This window comes from Rhea americana, unplaced genomic scaffold (genome assembly GCF_003343005.1).
Source record: "Rhea americana isolate MKP2758 unplaced genomic scaffold, rheAme1 scaffold_604, whole genome shotgun sequence".
NCBI lineage: Eukaryota > Metazoa > Chordata > Aves > Rheiformes > Rheidae > Rhea > Rhea americana.
The window spans coordinates 64,762-75,990 of record NW_028186762.1 but is presented as its reverse complement, the minus strand read 5'-3'; the positions used below and the strand labels follow the sequence as shown (position 1 = coordinate 75,990).

General features: G+C 61.2%; 1 protein-coding gene across 1 annotated transcript in view; it reads left to right on the top strand.

The window, feature by feature from the left end:
- PIWIL2 (piwi like RNA-mediated gene silencing 2) overlaps window positions 1–9,163 on the top strand; it is a 12,932-nt gene extending 3,769 nt beyond the window's left edge. Inside the window, exons 2-19 of the mRNA XM_085319950.1 lie at window positions 126–236; window positions 644–761; window positions 926–1,050; window positions 1,138–1,218; window positions 1,772–1,885; window positions 2,257–2,445; window positions 2,596–2,680; window positions 2,930–3,019; window positions 3,343–3,483; window positions 3,791–3,904; window positions 4,590–4,778; window positions 5,276–5,377; window positions 5,516–5,635; window positions 6,284–6,372; window positions 6,887–6,992; window positions 7,843–8,096; window positions 8,179–8,286; window positions 8,837–9,163. Of these exons, the coding sequence (XP_085176076.1) occupies window positions 126–236; window positions 644–761; window positions 926–1,050; window positions 1,138–1,218; window positions 1,772–1,885; window positions 2,257–2,445; window positions 2,596–2,680; window positions 2,930–3,019; window positions 3,343–3,483; window positions 3,791–3,904; window positions 4,590–4,778; window positions 5,276–5,377; window positions 5,516–5,635; window positions 6,284–6,372; window positions 6,887–6,992; window positions 7,843–8,096; window positions 8,179–8,286; window positions 8,837–8,993 (2,293 nt within the window). The 3' untranslated portion in view covers window positions 8,994–9,163. The remainder of the gene's footprint in view (window positions 1–125; window positions 237–643; window positions 762–925; window positions 1,051–1,137; window positions 1,219–1,771; window positions 1,886–2,256; window positions 2,446–2,595; window positions 2,681–2,929; window positions 3,020–3,342; window positions 3,484–3,790; window positions 3,905–4,589; window positions 4,779–5,275; window positions 5,378–5,515; window positions 5,636–6,283; window positions 6,373–6,886; window positions 6,993–7,842; window positions 8,097–8,178; window positions 8,287–8,836) is intronic.
- The last annotated feature ends 2,066 nt before the right edge of the window (window positions 9,164–11,229 follow it).

The following is an 11,229-nucleotide window of genomic DNA, read 5'->3' as shown; positions in this document are numbered from 1 at the left end:
GAAGCGCCGGCGACGTCCGTGCTGGCTCCTCTCCTTCCCCTGCTCCCTTCTTCCTCGCCTCCCGGCGGGGAAGGCGCCCGGTGCAAAGCACCGACCTGCTTTCATGCCTTCTCCCCCCCCGTTAGAGCAGCAGCGACGAAGCCGGCGTCGAAGGGAACCGCTTTACCGCTGGGCCTGAACGTGGTGAAGATCCACTGCCAGAACGAAGCCGTTTACCAGTACCACGTGTCGTTCAGGTAGCAGCACCCGGCGGGCGCCTCGCTCCCTCCCTGGTCGCCCCCGGGGGAGCCCCAGGCGGCTGCAGACCGCCGCGTCCCGCCGCCCCCGGGGGAAGCTCCGCTCTTCCAGCGCCTTCCCGAGCGACCGACCGCTAGATGGAGCGGGCGGCACGGACACGGCGCGGCGGGGCTCGCGCGGGCGGGTGCCGGAGGGCTGCTGCGGRGGCAGGCTGGTTCGAAGCCTCCCTTCTGCCTTCCCTCGGGTGCGCTGAGCGGGCCAGCTCCAGCTTTTCTCCTCTCGGCGTTTCCGAACCGCTTGGCGGGGGGTGGCCGGGGGCGGAGGGTGGCTGAGGCGGGGAGCGTTCGCAAGCACGCGTAGCGCGGAGCTCGCAGAGGATGCGGCGCTTCTCCCTCGTGTCCCGCAGCCCCAGCGTGGAGTGCAAGAGCATGCGCTTCGCGATGCTGAAGGAGCACCGGGCGGTGACGGGAGACRTCACCGCGTTCGACGGCTCTATCCTCTACCTGCCCGTCCTGCTCCCGCAGGTGAGGTGTGCCGTCGGCACCCGGGGCTGACCTGCGCCCGGGTGAACGCTTTGCGGCGGGAGAGGCCGTCGTAGCGAGGCCTGGGCTCTGGGGGTGCGCCCAGCCGGCGTGCTGGGTAGCAGAGCATCCCTCCTGCCCCRGCTGAGGCATCTTCTGCCCTGCAGCCAGTCGATCTGAAGTCTCAGAGGAAGACGGACGGGGAGCAGATCAGCATAACCATTCAGATGACCAAGGTCTTGGAGCCCAGTTCGGACCTGTGCATCCCGTTTTACAACGTGGTTTTCAGGAGGTGAGGGAAGGTCCAGATCCCCTTGGAGCTCTGCTTGAGCCTTTCTGCCCTCAGAACTCTGAAACAATCCTGGCTTTCCTTTTCTAGAGTGATGAGAATTTTGGATATGAAACTTGTTGGGAGAAATTTCTTTGACCCTACCAGGGCTGCCGTGCTACAGCATTACAGGTGGGCGCTGCGCACGACTGCCTGCTGCGTGCTTGCGGTTGCTGCCGCTCAGGTGCGCGCGTGCCGAGTGTGAGACGGGGATGTGGTGGCCTTCAGCGAGTCCCTCTGGGGAAGGACAGCCAGGCTGCAGGGCCAGGCATCTCTTAGGGAGCATCCTTGAGTCGTGGCTGCAGCAGGCACGATGGGTTCCTCTCTCGGGTCACGCYGCCGGTCCGTGTGACAGTGCAGGGCTGTCCTGCGCGGCTGCGTTCAGGCGGATGGCTCTGTCACCGTCGCAGCTCGGTAACTCAAGGCTGGAAACTCGGAAGTCTTTGCTTGGTTAGCTTGCGYCCTGCTGTCAGCCAGCTCTGGTTAGCATGACCTTAGAACGCTTATTTTCTGCAATGCAATTTAGATATTATTAGCTGAAAGCTGGCAGCCAGTTGGGAAGTAAATTCTGTATGCTTTGAATGCTCTTTGGCTGGCAGGATGGCTGCCCTGCTCGTCTGGCATAGCTGTGCAGACAGCTCTGGTGTTAACATGAACTCTCTTGTGGTTCTTCCCCTCGGCGAAGGCTGCAGATTTGGCCAGGGTACGCCGTCAGCATCCGGAAGAGGGACGGAGGTCTCTTCCTCTCGGTAGATGTCATCCACAAAGTCATCCGGAGCGATTCTGTCCTGAATTTCATGTAAGAGGAGAAAAACCTGGAGGAGCCCTGGAGGACTCTGGTGCTTTGGGGAGCTGYCTTCCGGCGTCTGGAACCGGCCCTCGGCAAGGGCAGTGCTGCGTGCTTCCCCGAGGCCTCCGGTGTCTCTGGGGGAATAGCCAGTGCTATCGACCGCTGTGGTTTCTGTAGTGAGACCGCTGGTGCGGGTGCACGCAAGCTGCCCGGTGCCGTTCTGCAAAGGGCGTTGAGTCAGTGGGTTTGTTCTGGACGTGCAGTGTGAGGCTTTTCTGCCCACCTCTTTCTGCGCTGGCGTGGGTAGCGAGAGCAGGGCTGTGAGTGCCTCCTGTCCGAGGAGGAAGCTGAAATCCGGCTTGGCTTTCTCCCYGCCGCAGGCACGCAATCTACCAGCAGAGCGTAAGCAGCTTCCAGGATGAATGCACCAAGCAGCTGGTCGGCAGCGTGGTCATCACCCGCTACAACAACCACACGTACCAAATCGAYGATATTGACTGGAACAAGACCCCCAAGGACAGCTTCACCCTGGCCAGTGGCGAGGAGATCACCTTTGTGGACTACTACAGGTAGCATCAGTGCTCCGTCAGCTTTGGGAAGGGGCTTGTATCCAGCTTGGGTGCACAACAGCCATTTCCGAGGTTGACAAGCTGCATGCTTTAGTGCCGGAGCAGGAGACAGACTTGTGAAGTAGTTTCCTCTCCCTGCCGTTTTTCCAGCAAAACCTACGGGATCACAGTCAGAGAGCTGGACCAGCCGCTGCTGATTCACAGGCGCAAGGAGAGGCTGACGCCRGAGGGGAAGGTGAGGGCCTGCCGCGGAGCCCGGTGCGTCCCAGCCCCTCTGTGATCTCTGCTCTAGGAGCCCTGCTCCACCAGGGCAGGAACGGGGGTGGCAGCTCCCCAGAGCCAGGCGGGGGAGGTCAAAGCCGTGGTCTTTCCTCTCTCAGCAACTCCTGCTCCCATCTTGCCCGTCCCTGGGAGGGCAGGGGCTTGCAGCGCCCGTTCCGCACGCAGCCGCTTGCTGACGGGACTGGCTTCRCTTTCTCTGCAGCATCAGCTCAACATGATACTGCTTGTGCCAGAGCTCTCTTTTATGACCGGGATCCCTGAGAAGATGAGGAAGGACAATCGAGCGATGAAGGTCAGAGCGTGCTCGCGCCGAGCGGTCCCTGCGCGCGTGAGCCTGCATYCTGGGAGAGGGCCTGGTGCTTGGCAGGCCGTTTGCCAGGACAAGGCTCTGGCTGCGCCTGCCTGCGCTGGGTTCTCCTAGACCTCCAGCCGTGAGCTCGTCTGGTGGGAGGTGCAGCCCGGCGGGTGGCTGGTTGGGAGAGCGGAGCCCCGGGAAGCCGGCCCCAGAGGTCGAACTGGGGATCTCACGCAGGGTTTTGGATGCAGCACGGGGTGGGGGATACGGGGCTGTGGTTCCCAAACGTGCCTCCCCCCCCCACCGTGTGTCCGGCACAGGACCTGATGTACGAGATGTCGCACAGCCCCAAGCAGCACTACACGCGCCTGTGCAGCCTCCTGCGCAGGATCGAGGAGAACGCGGACGCCGCGCGGGAGCTCATGCRCTGGGGCCTCCGCCTGGACAAGGACATCTGCAGGGTAGGGGCTGCTGCCCTGGCGCCCGGGTTTCCCCTGCAAGTGAAAGGCGTTTGGGTTCAGCCGCTCTCTAAGCTGTGCTCAGATCGTGCAGCCTGGTGGGTGTTGGTTGTATGGCCTCAGCGGGGGGAGCGGAAGGGACAGGTTCTTGCCCCCCTGCCACGGTGCCAGCAGCCGGCCGGTGGGTTGCACCGCCGAGGCTTTGAGCGCGGGGCTCGCGGGCTGGACGACGGAGCTGAGGTGGCCGGGTGGGGAGCAGCACTGCGGCGTGGCGGGCGCCAGAATTGCTTTCAGTCTTGGCTCTGTTCAGACCCGGGGCCAAATCCTGCCCATGGAAAGGATCAACTTGAGGCACAGCACCTTTACTCCCTCTGAAGACCTGAACTGGAACAAAGAAGTGATACGGGAAGTCTGCATCTCCGCGGTGAGCCGCTGCTGCGGGAGGAGCTGCCTTACAGAGCAGGCAGCCCTTCCAGCTCRGTCGTTAAAACAACATCCCTTTGTTTTGAAATCGGGATGGGTTTTCTTAGTGCTGGAATCCAGACTGCTCTGTTCCTGTCTGGACACGGAGCTGTGTTTTAACTAAAACCTTCAATTTACATTGGCCTTATGTTTTGGCCTGCTCTTCCTAAGGAGATTAGAGGTATGTGGCCATGGTGCCGGCTTTCCCAGCTTCTCCTGAAGTTGCTGTAGGTTTTCAGCCACGCTGGACTGAAGGAATTGAATATTCTTGTGTGCCCAGTAGGTTCCTTGCGTTGCTTTCCCTGTCCCAAATTTCTCTTCTCTGCTGCGTGGGGAGAGGCTGCCAGGCTGGGAGCTGAGTCCTGCCACCACGTGCTCCTCCTGCACCATGTGCGCCGGCTGCTGCCCTGCTTCTTTGCTTAGATATCTCCATTTCTTTGTTTTGTTCTATGTAAAACCATGGTGCAAGGGCTGGGAGGCTGCAGAGGGTAGAGAAAGGAGACGTGCTGGGCACACTGCCCCATCGTCCTGGCAGAGCGTGGCCGCCGCAGGGCGTGATGGGCTCGTTGAAGGATGGCTTGCCGGGGAACGTGGCAGTTTGGGAGCTGTCCTCCTAACACGAGGGCCTGTCCTCGTCTCCCTCCTAGATTGCCATGAATTACTGGGTGCTGGTTTACCCAAAGCGCGTGCAGGACCTAGCAAAAGAGCTGGTGGCCACGATGGAGAAGGTGTGCGGCCCGATCGGCATGCAGATAAACCCACCTGCCTGGGTGGAGCTGAAGGACGACCGGATCGAGACCTACGCCAAGACTATCAGATGCGTGCTGGCTAGCGAGGTAACGGAGGGCGAAGGCGGATGCCTGCGGGGCTGCTGCGCTTCAAACCCCGCAGGGGCTGGCGGCCTCATTTCGTGAGGCCATCGGTGGAGAGAGGGGAGGCTTTACCACCCTGCCTCCGGTGAAGAGCCTGGTGCGTCCCAGCCTGGGGGTCCCCTGCGGTCCCAGGGACCTGCCTGCGCTGGCTCGTGTTGCTTATGGGTGGGACAGGCAGGCAGTGCCCTGCTGCCCCCGGGGCTCGCAGTAGGCAGGTCCTCGGTGGTCGTTRTTGCCATTAACCAGAGCTAGCCTCTAACCGCGCTCGCGAAGGCCCAGAGGCCGGACGGGAGCCTGGTAGTGGTGCGTGTCTGCTGGGGGAAGGATGTCAAGCTGCGGTTTGCGGGTTGTCTCGGGGTGGGCTGGGCTGCGCCGTGTCCAGAGCAGCCTCTGCCTGCGAATAGACTGCGGCAAAGGCCAGCTCTGCGCGTATCTTCCTTCCCGGCTTTGCTTCCTTGCAGCAAAAGGTGCAGATAGTGCTCTGCATTACTACTGGTAACAGGGAGGACTTGTATGGAGCCATCAAGAAGCTGTGCTGTGTGCAGTCCCCAGTGCCGTCGCAGGTGAGTGGTGCCCTTTGCCAGGCCCTCGAGGCGTGGGACGTTTCCTCTTCGAAAGTGGCAGCCTGCAAAGCAGGGGAGGCTGCAGAGAGGTCGAGCGTGCTCCTCCGGCCTCGCTTTCCTCTTCTCCCGTCGCTGCAGGTCATCAACGCACAGTCCCTCATGGGCCAGGCCAGCAAGATGAGGAGCGTAGCCCAGAAGGTCCTGCTGCAGATGAACTGCAAGCTCGGCGGGGAGCTCTGGGGAATCGACATCCCCTTGGTAAGGCCCCGCCGTGGGAGCCTCTGCACACACGGGCTGCTCACGTGCACATGAGCCCAACAAGTTTGCAAGCTGTGTGTTGTAAACTGACTTTGCGTTTCTCTCTCCTGTCTGGCGTGCGCTTGCACAGACACTTGGCTGTTCCCTGACCCTGCTAGGGGACGGCTTGCCGAATGAAAGGGGCATTGAGTCTCTCCCCGAAACGTCCCCTTTGGTCTCCGGCAGGGGAATGTTTTTGCTGTTCTCTTGCAGGGCCGTGCGCGTGAGGAAGGGAGGGCAGAGTGATTAGCATGCTAGCCAGGGCGTCGGGGGAATGTCCTGCTTCGCTGTCAGGCTGCTCTGCTGGCGGGGCCAAATCCGCAGTCGTTAAGCACTAGACTTTCTGGTGGCTGCAAGAGCAGTTGCTCGCCTTGAACGATGCGGTATTGTGATCACAGGCTTTCCTTGGGGAGTGCAGATAGACTGCCTGCAAAGCCGGGGAAATAGCAGCTCTGTTTTGTGCAGGCAGCTGGAGRGAACAGGGGCAGGGCAGGCCACAGGCCCTCGGACTCGTTCCTCAAGCGCTCGGACACTGCTCCCGGAGAAATAGGGGGTTATGTTTGTGCCTAATTCCATCTCCATGTTCCCGCCTCTCTTTTCCCTCTGCAGAAACATCTGATGGTCGTCGGCATGGACGTGTACCACAACCACAGCAGGGCGATGCGATCCGTGATCGGCTTCGTCGCCAGCACAAATCAGTACGTTGCTCCCGCCTGGGAGCGCTCTGCTTCTCCCCCGGCCTCCGCCACGTCCTGCCGGCTCTGCCCGGCCACGGGGCCACCAGCCCTCGCTGCCGCCCTGCCAGCCCCGGGGTGCTGGGGGYGATCGAGCAGCCTAGCTGCGCTCCTGCTGCCCCGAGCGCCCGCGCAGCTGAGCTCCGGCGTTTCGCACCTCCCYGTTTGCCTTTCTCTTCCCCTGTGCTAACGGCACTGCTGTGTTTGCCGCCGTGTCCCTGCGTGGTGCTGCCTCGCCTTTCCTAGAAAGGGGAGAAGGTAACGATTTCCCCTTGACTGCTGCTCTCAGCAAGGTCTGCGAGCKTGTTTGCATTGCCAGCCGCTAGCACCGAGCATCACCTTTGATGCGCCCTTTGTGCCCTAGTGCTGGGAAAGGCGGCCGCGAAGGCTGAGCTGGAATTTATTCCAGTTTGCACAACTGCTCTGGACTTTGCTTCCTGAGCGCGAGTGCCTAACGTTCAGCTCCCTCTGCCTCGAGGATCCTCACGAAGTGGTACTCGAGGGTCGTGTTCCAGATGCCGCACCAGGAGATCGCCGACAGCCTGCGGCTCTGCCTGGCCGATGCCCTGCAGCGCTTCCATGAGGTGAGGCCACGGGAGCAGGGAGCCGCAGAGCCCGGAGCGTGCCGTGTGCTGGCTGCCCAAAAGCCCCCCGGGCTGAGGAGGTTCAGCATTTATTTAAAAAAAAAAAAAAAACATCCTGCAAGTGAGCAAATAGACTCTGCAGACTTTGGACTGGATGCAAAATCTGAAATGACCCAAGCATGACCCAGGAGGCTCGTTCTTATCTCAGGAACGTGCTAACCTGCCTGAAGGATTAGTTTGCACTGGAGCAAGTGCCACTTTACTCCTTTGCTCATATCACCACTTGAGCCTCGTCCGTTTGTCCCACGTTCCCAGCGTGAGGGTCCGCGCAGCAGGGCAGGAGCCGTCGGCGTGCGGCTCRCGCAGGCCCAGCCCTTCGTGCAGGACCCGTCAGCAGCAGAGCTCTGCTCAGGCACTGCCAGCTCACCGGCGCTGTCGGCTCTTGCGATTTTTTTTTCCTATTCCTGTGCAAATGCTAGGGAAACACYCTGAAAATGGAATTTTGCTACGATGGGTCCCCCGAAAGCAGAATCAGAGCAAACACTTCTCTGTCCTGCCAAAGTCTCTGAAACCTGCTTTGAAATGCGTTTGCTCAGGCTGAATATTGCCAGACACATTCAGCACCCCTGAGGCCAGCCGTTGTTTGYGATCCAGCAGCGATCAGGGCCCTGGCTGGGTTTGCATCCTGGGCAAAATACTCCAGAGTCGAGCCAGGTTGTGTTGGCACAGCCATCTCGTGCCCGATTTCCCATTGCCAGAGCAATCGGGGAGGGGGTCTGTGCCCTGCCAGCGAGTCCTCTTGAGTTTGGGGAAAAACACCACTGACCACCTCATATTTGTGCTTCCCCAGGTGAATCACTGCTTGCCCAAGAAGATCGTGATTTACAGAGACGGCGTGTCTGACACCCAGCTCGACACGGTGGTGAAGTACGAAATCCCGCAGCTGCAGAAGTGCTTCGAAACCTTTGCRAACTACAAGCCCAGTATGGTGTTTGTCGTGGTGCAGAAGCAGATCAGCACCAACTTCTACTCGACTGTGGCGGAGAACTTGGTGTCCCCTCCGCCGGGGACCGTCATTGACCACACGGTCACTAGCTCGGAGTGGTGAGTGGCACCTTGGCTGCGGCCGGCACGTGCTGAACACGKGTGCCCGGCTTGTGCAAACCTTTTCCTTTCCTCCTCTCAGGGAGGATTTCTTTCTGTTGGCCCATTGCTCCCGCCAGGGCTGCAGCATCCCCACACGCTACATCTGTGTGCTGAACACCGCCAACCTCAGCTCCGAGCACCTGCAGAGGTAAGAGCAGGCCTCTCTCAGCATCCTGCCCTAGCGGGGGGTACCCAGCCCTCCCTGACGTTCCGCAGTGCCCGGGGTTGAAGCCTGGTTTTATTGCAAAACAGTTCCCTAGAAAGCGAGCTGGGAGGGCAGCAGGCGCCCGTGTGAGTGCGGGGCCGTCTGCTCCTCTTACGGGGTTAGCTTCAGCTGGGAGCTCGACAGGGAACGAGAGAGGGGAGGTGCGTTGCATCCCTCTTACTCATCCCTGGGYAAGAAATAGCTGCGAGGCTGGTAAGCAAAAATCTGCGTTGCCCAGTGCCGGCCTGGCCCGGGTGCTGCCGCAGGGGAGCTGCTGCGGGCGCAGGAGCGGCTCAGGGCACTCGCTGCAGCCCGGGCAGGCGGAAGAAGGTACCGCCGCGAGGAGGTTTAGCCAGCTCCAAAGCACGGCCTCGCCTCTGGGAGAAGGGGAGAACCAAGGCGCGTTTCTGCTGGGGGCAGCCCGGGGCGAGGGAGCCAGGCACCCCGCGGTGGAGGCGGCAGCACTAACGCCCGCTGCTTTTGCTGTTTCCAGGTTGACTTTCAAGCTCTGCCACTTGTACTGGAACTGGCCGGGCACTATCCGGGCGCCCGCACCTTGCAAGTACGCTCACAAGCTGGCCTTCCTCTCGGGGCAGGTGCTGCACCACGAGCCCGCCATCCAGCTCTGCGACAAGCTCTTCTTCCTATAGCCGGGAGGGCGGGAAGCGCCGGGGACYGGCGCTCCCGCGAGCACGCACGGCGAAGGGGCGCTGGCCGGGCTCGGCCCTGGGCGCAGGGTGCCCCGAGCCAGTCCTGTTAAGTCTCCTGCAAGGGGAGTGTTTTTCCTTAAGTTTGTTTTTATGAATGTATACATATGGTTTCTTCGGTTYCTTTTCCCTGTTGCTTTAAAAGGGCACTCTGAAATGCTAGCAGACTTGGAAAAAAGTCCTCAAGCGTGCTCGGCTCCGGGCAGAGGGAGGTGCTTTGCCTCCTGCCTCTTGGTTCTTGTCTCTGCTCCATGCATGGAAACAAAAGCAGCCCCTGTAATCTGCAGCACAGTTAAAATCCACCTTCTCCCCTGCCAAATCCAACGCCCTGCCGGCAACGCAAAGCGAGCGTAGCAGCAGGGAAGCCTTTGCGACCGCCGCTCTGCTGTCCCTGTGCTCCTGGGTTCCCGGGCTCCCTCCCTTTCCCGCGTTGCAGAGGGTGTTTTCCGGGGAAAGAGACATTTCTGGTGCGGGGGTGGCTGTGCTGGCAGGGGGAGCCGCGGCCCCGGGGCTGTTCTGCTTGGAGATCTCCCTGCCGTTTGCACGGAGGAGCTGGCTGTCCCCTTTCGCCGGGGCCGGGATGGGGCTGCCGGGCTCCCTGGAATGGATCAACCCTGGAATGGATCAACCCTGCGTCGCCGACAGCCCCCTCGTCCGATGCTGCCGGCCTTTCTCCGTCTCGCAGGGCCGGATCCCAGCGCGCCATCCGATGCACCCCGTGCTCCTCCAGCTTCCCCGTACTGGTGCTGAACACAGAAACCAAAGATGTCCACGTTTCTCCCCGATTTCTTGCTTTGCYTTCAGGACAGCTGCAGGTTTTAGATTTTACTTTGCTTTTTTCAAGCTCCTGTTTCACACAGCCAGTTCCAGCTTCCTTGTTCATCATACACCTAAAAGGTCACTAGTTTTAGAGGGAGAAGCCTTTATTTTTTTATTCTTTCAGCTGTCGGATTGAGAGCACATAAACATCCCAAGGGACAATCACGTATGTGAACGTTTTGGCTCTTTGGCGTGCTCTGTTGTCTGTGGTAGGAGATAAGTTTAAGAACTTGGAATTTAAAACTGTCAGTGAGCAAATTCGAGCTGCTGCCTGAGGTCTGCAGAAAGCATCCCCGAAGCCGCCCGACTTTCGCTTTGGAGCAGCRTCAGGGAATTCATGGGCATCCAACCAGCTGCTCCCTGTGTGCAAACAGGGCAGGGATTAGGCTGCAGCCGGGAGCCTCCCTGGTCAGGCCTGGTCTTGCAGCCTCTGCTCACTTTTAAAGCAAAACCGTTGGGCAAAAAAAATATTTATTATTTTTTTGTGTGTGTAACTGTAGATGCCCGTTAACTTCAATAAACCTGTTCCCGGCAGTTTCTCCGCCTCCCTTCTCCGGGGGCTGGTTTGGGGGCTCAGAGGGGGGTGGGGGCGGCCCTGGGATGATTCCCGGCCGGCTCSGGGCCGTCCTCCCTGGGGAAAGCGTCAGACTGGGAAAGGGGCCGTGCCGGGCGCCCCGTTCGCCCCGGTACTGGGCTAGCCCTCTCCAAAGACATCGGAGCAAACGCCGGGTTTGTCCTCCCGGGTTAATCATTGCCCGCGGGCCGGCGCTGCGCCTCGGATGCGTCAGCGCCCGATAGCAGCTTTTATTTCGTTTTATTTGCGAGCCCCGCGTGGACTTTGGCAGCCCGGAGCGGAGCACGCCGGCCCCTTCCCTCCCCCGCGAGACCCCCGAAATGGCCGGGACCCCCCCCCGTCCCGCTGCCGCCCCTTCCCGCGCCCGGCTGCACGAGTGCCTGTAATTATCCCGGCTCCCAAGGCTCCCGGCCTAATAACAGCCGGCTTTTTATAAAGCGCCGGCTTTATAAACCGGGGGAGAAAGGCCCGCTTGTCCTTGGCGGCTCCTCGGGAGCGGGCGGCGGAGCCGGCTCCCCTTCCCCCCGCTGCCGCTCTGTAATTTGCCGCAGACGGGGATAACCGGGGCAGCGGGACGGGCGCTGCCCGGCGCCGCGCTCGGGGCGGGGGGGGCTGCAGTAGCCGCCGCCGGGCTGCGGGGACGGGAGCCGGGCTGCGGGGACGGGAGCCGGGCTCTGCCTCCCGCGCGGGGGCAGGTGCCGGAGGCGTCGCCGTGGGGCAGCACCCTGCCGGGGGGGCGGGGCCCGGGGGGATGCGGGTGCCCCCCGAGGGGTGCCCGGGGGGCTG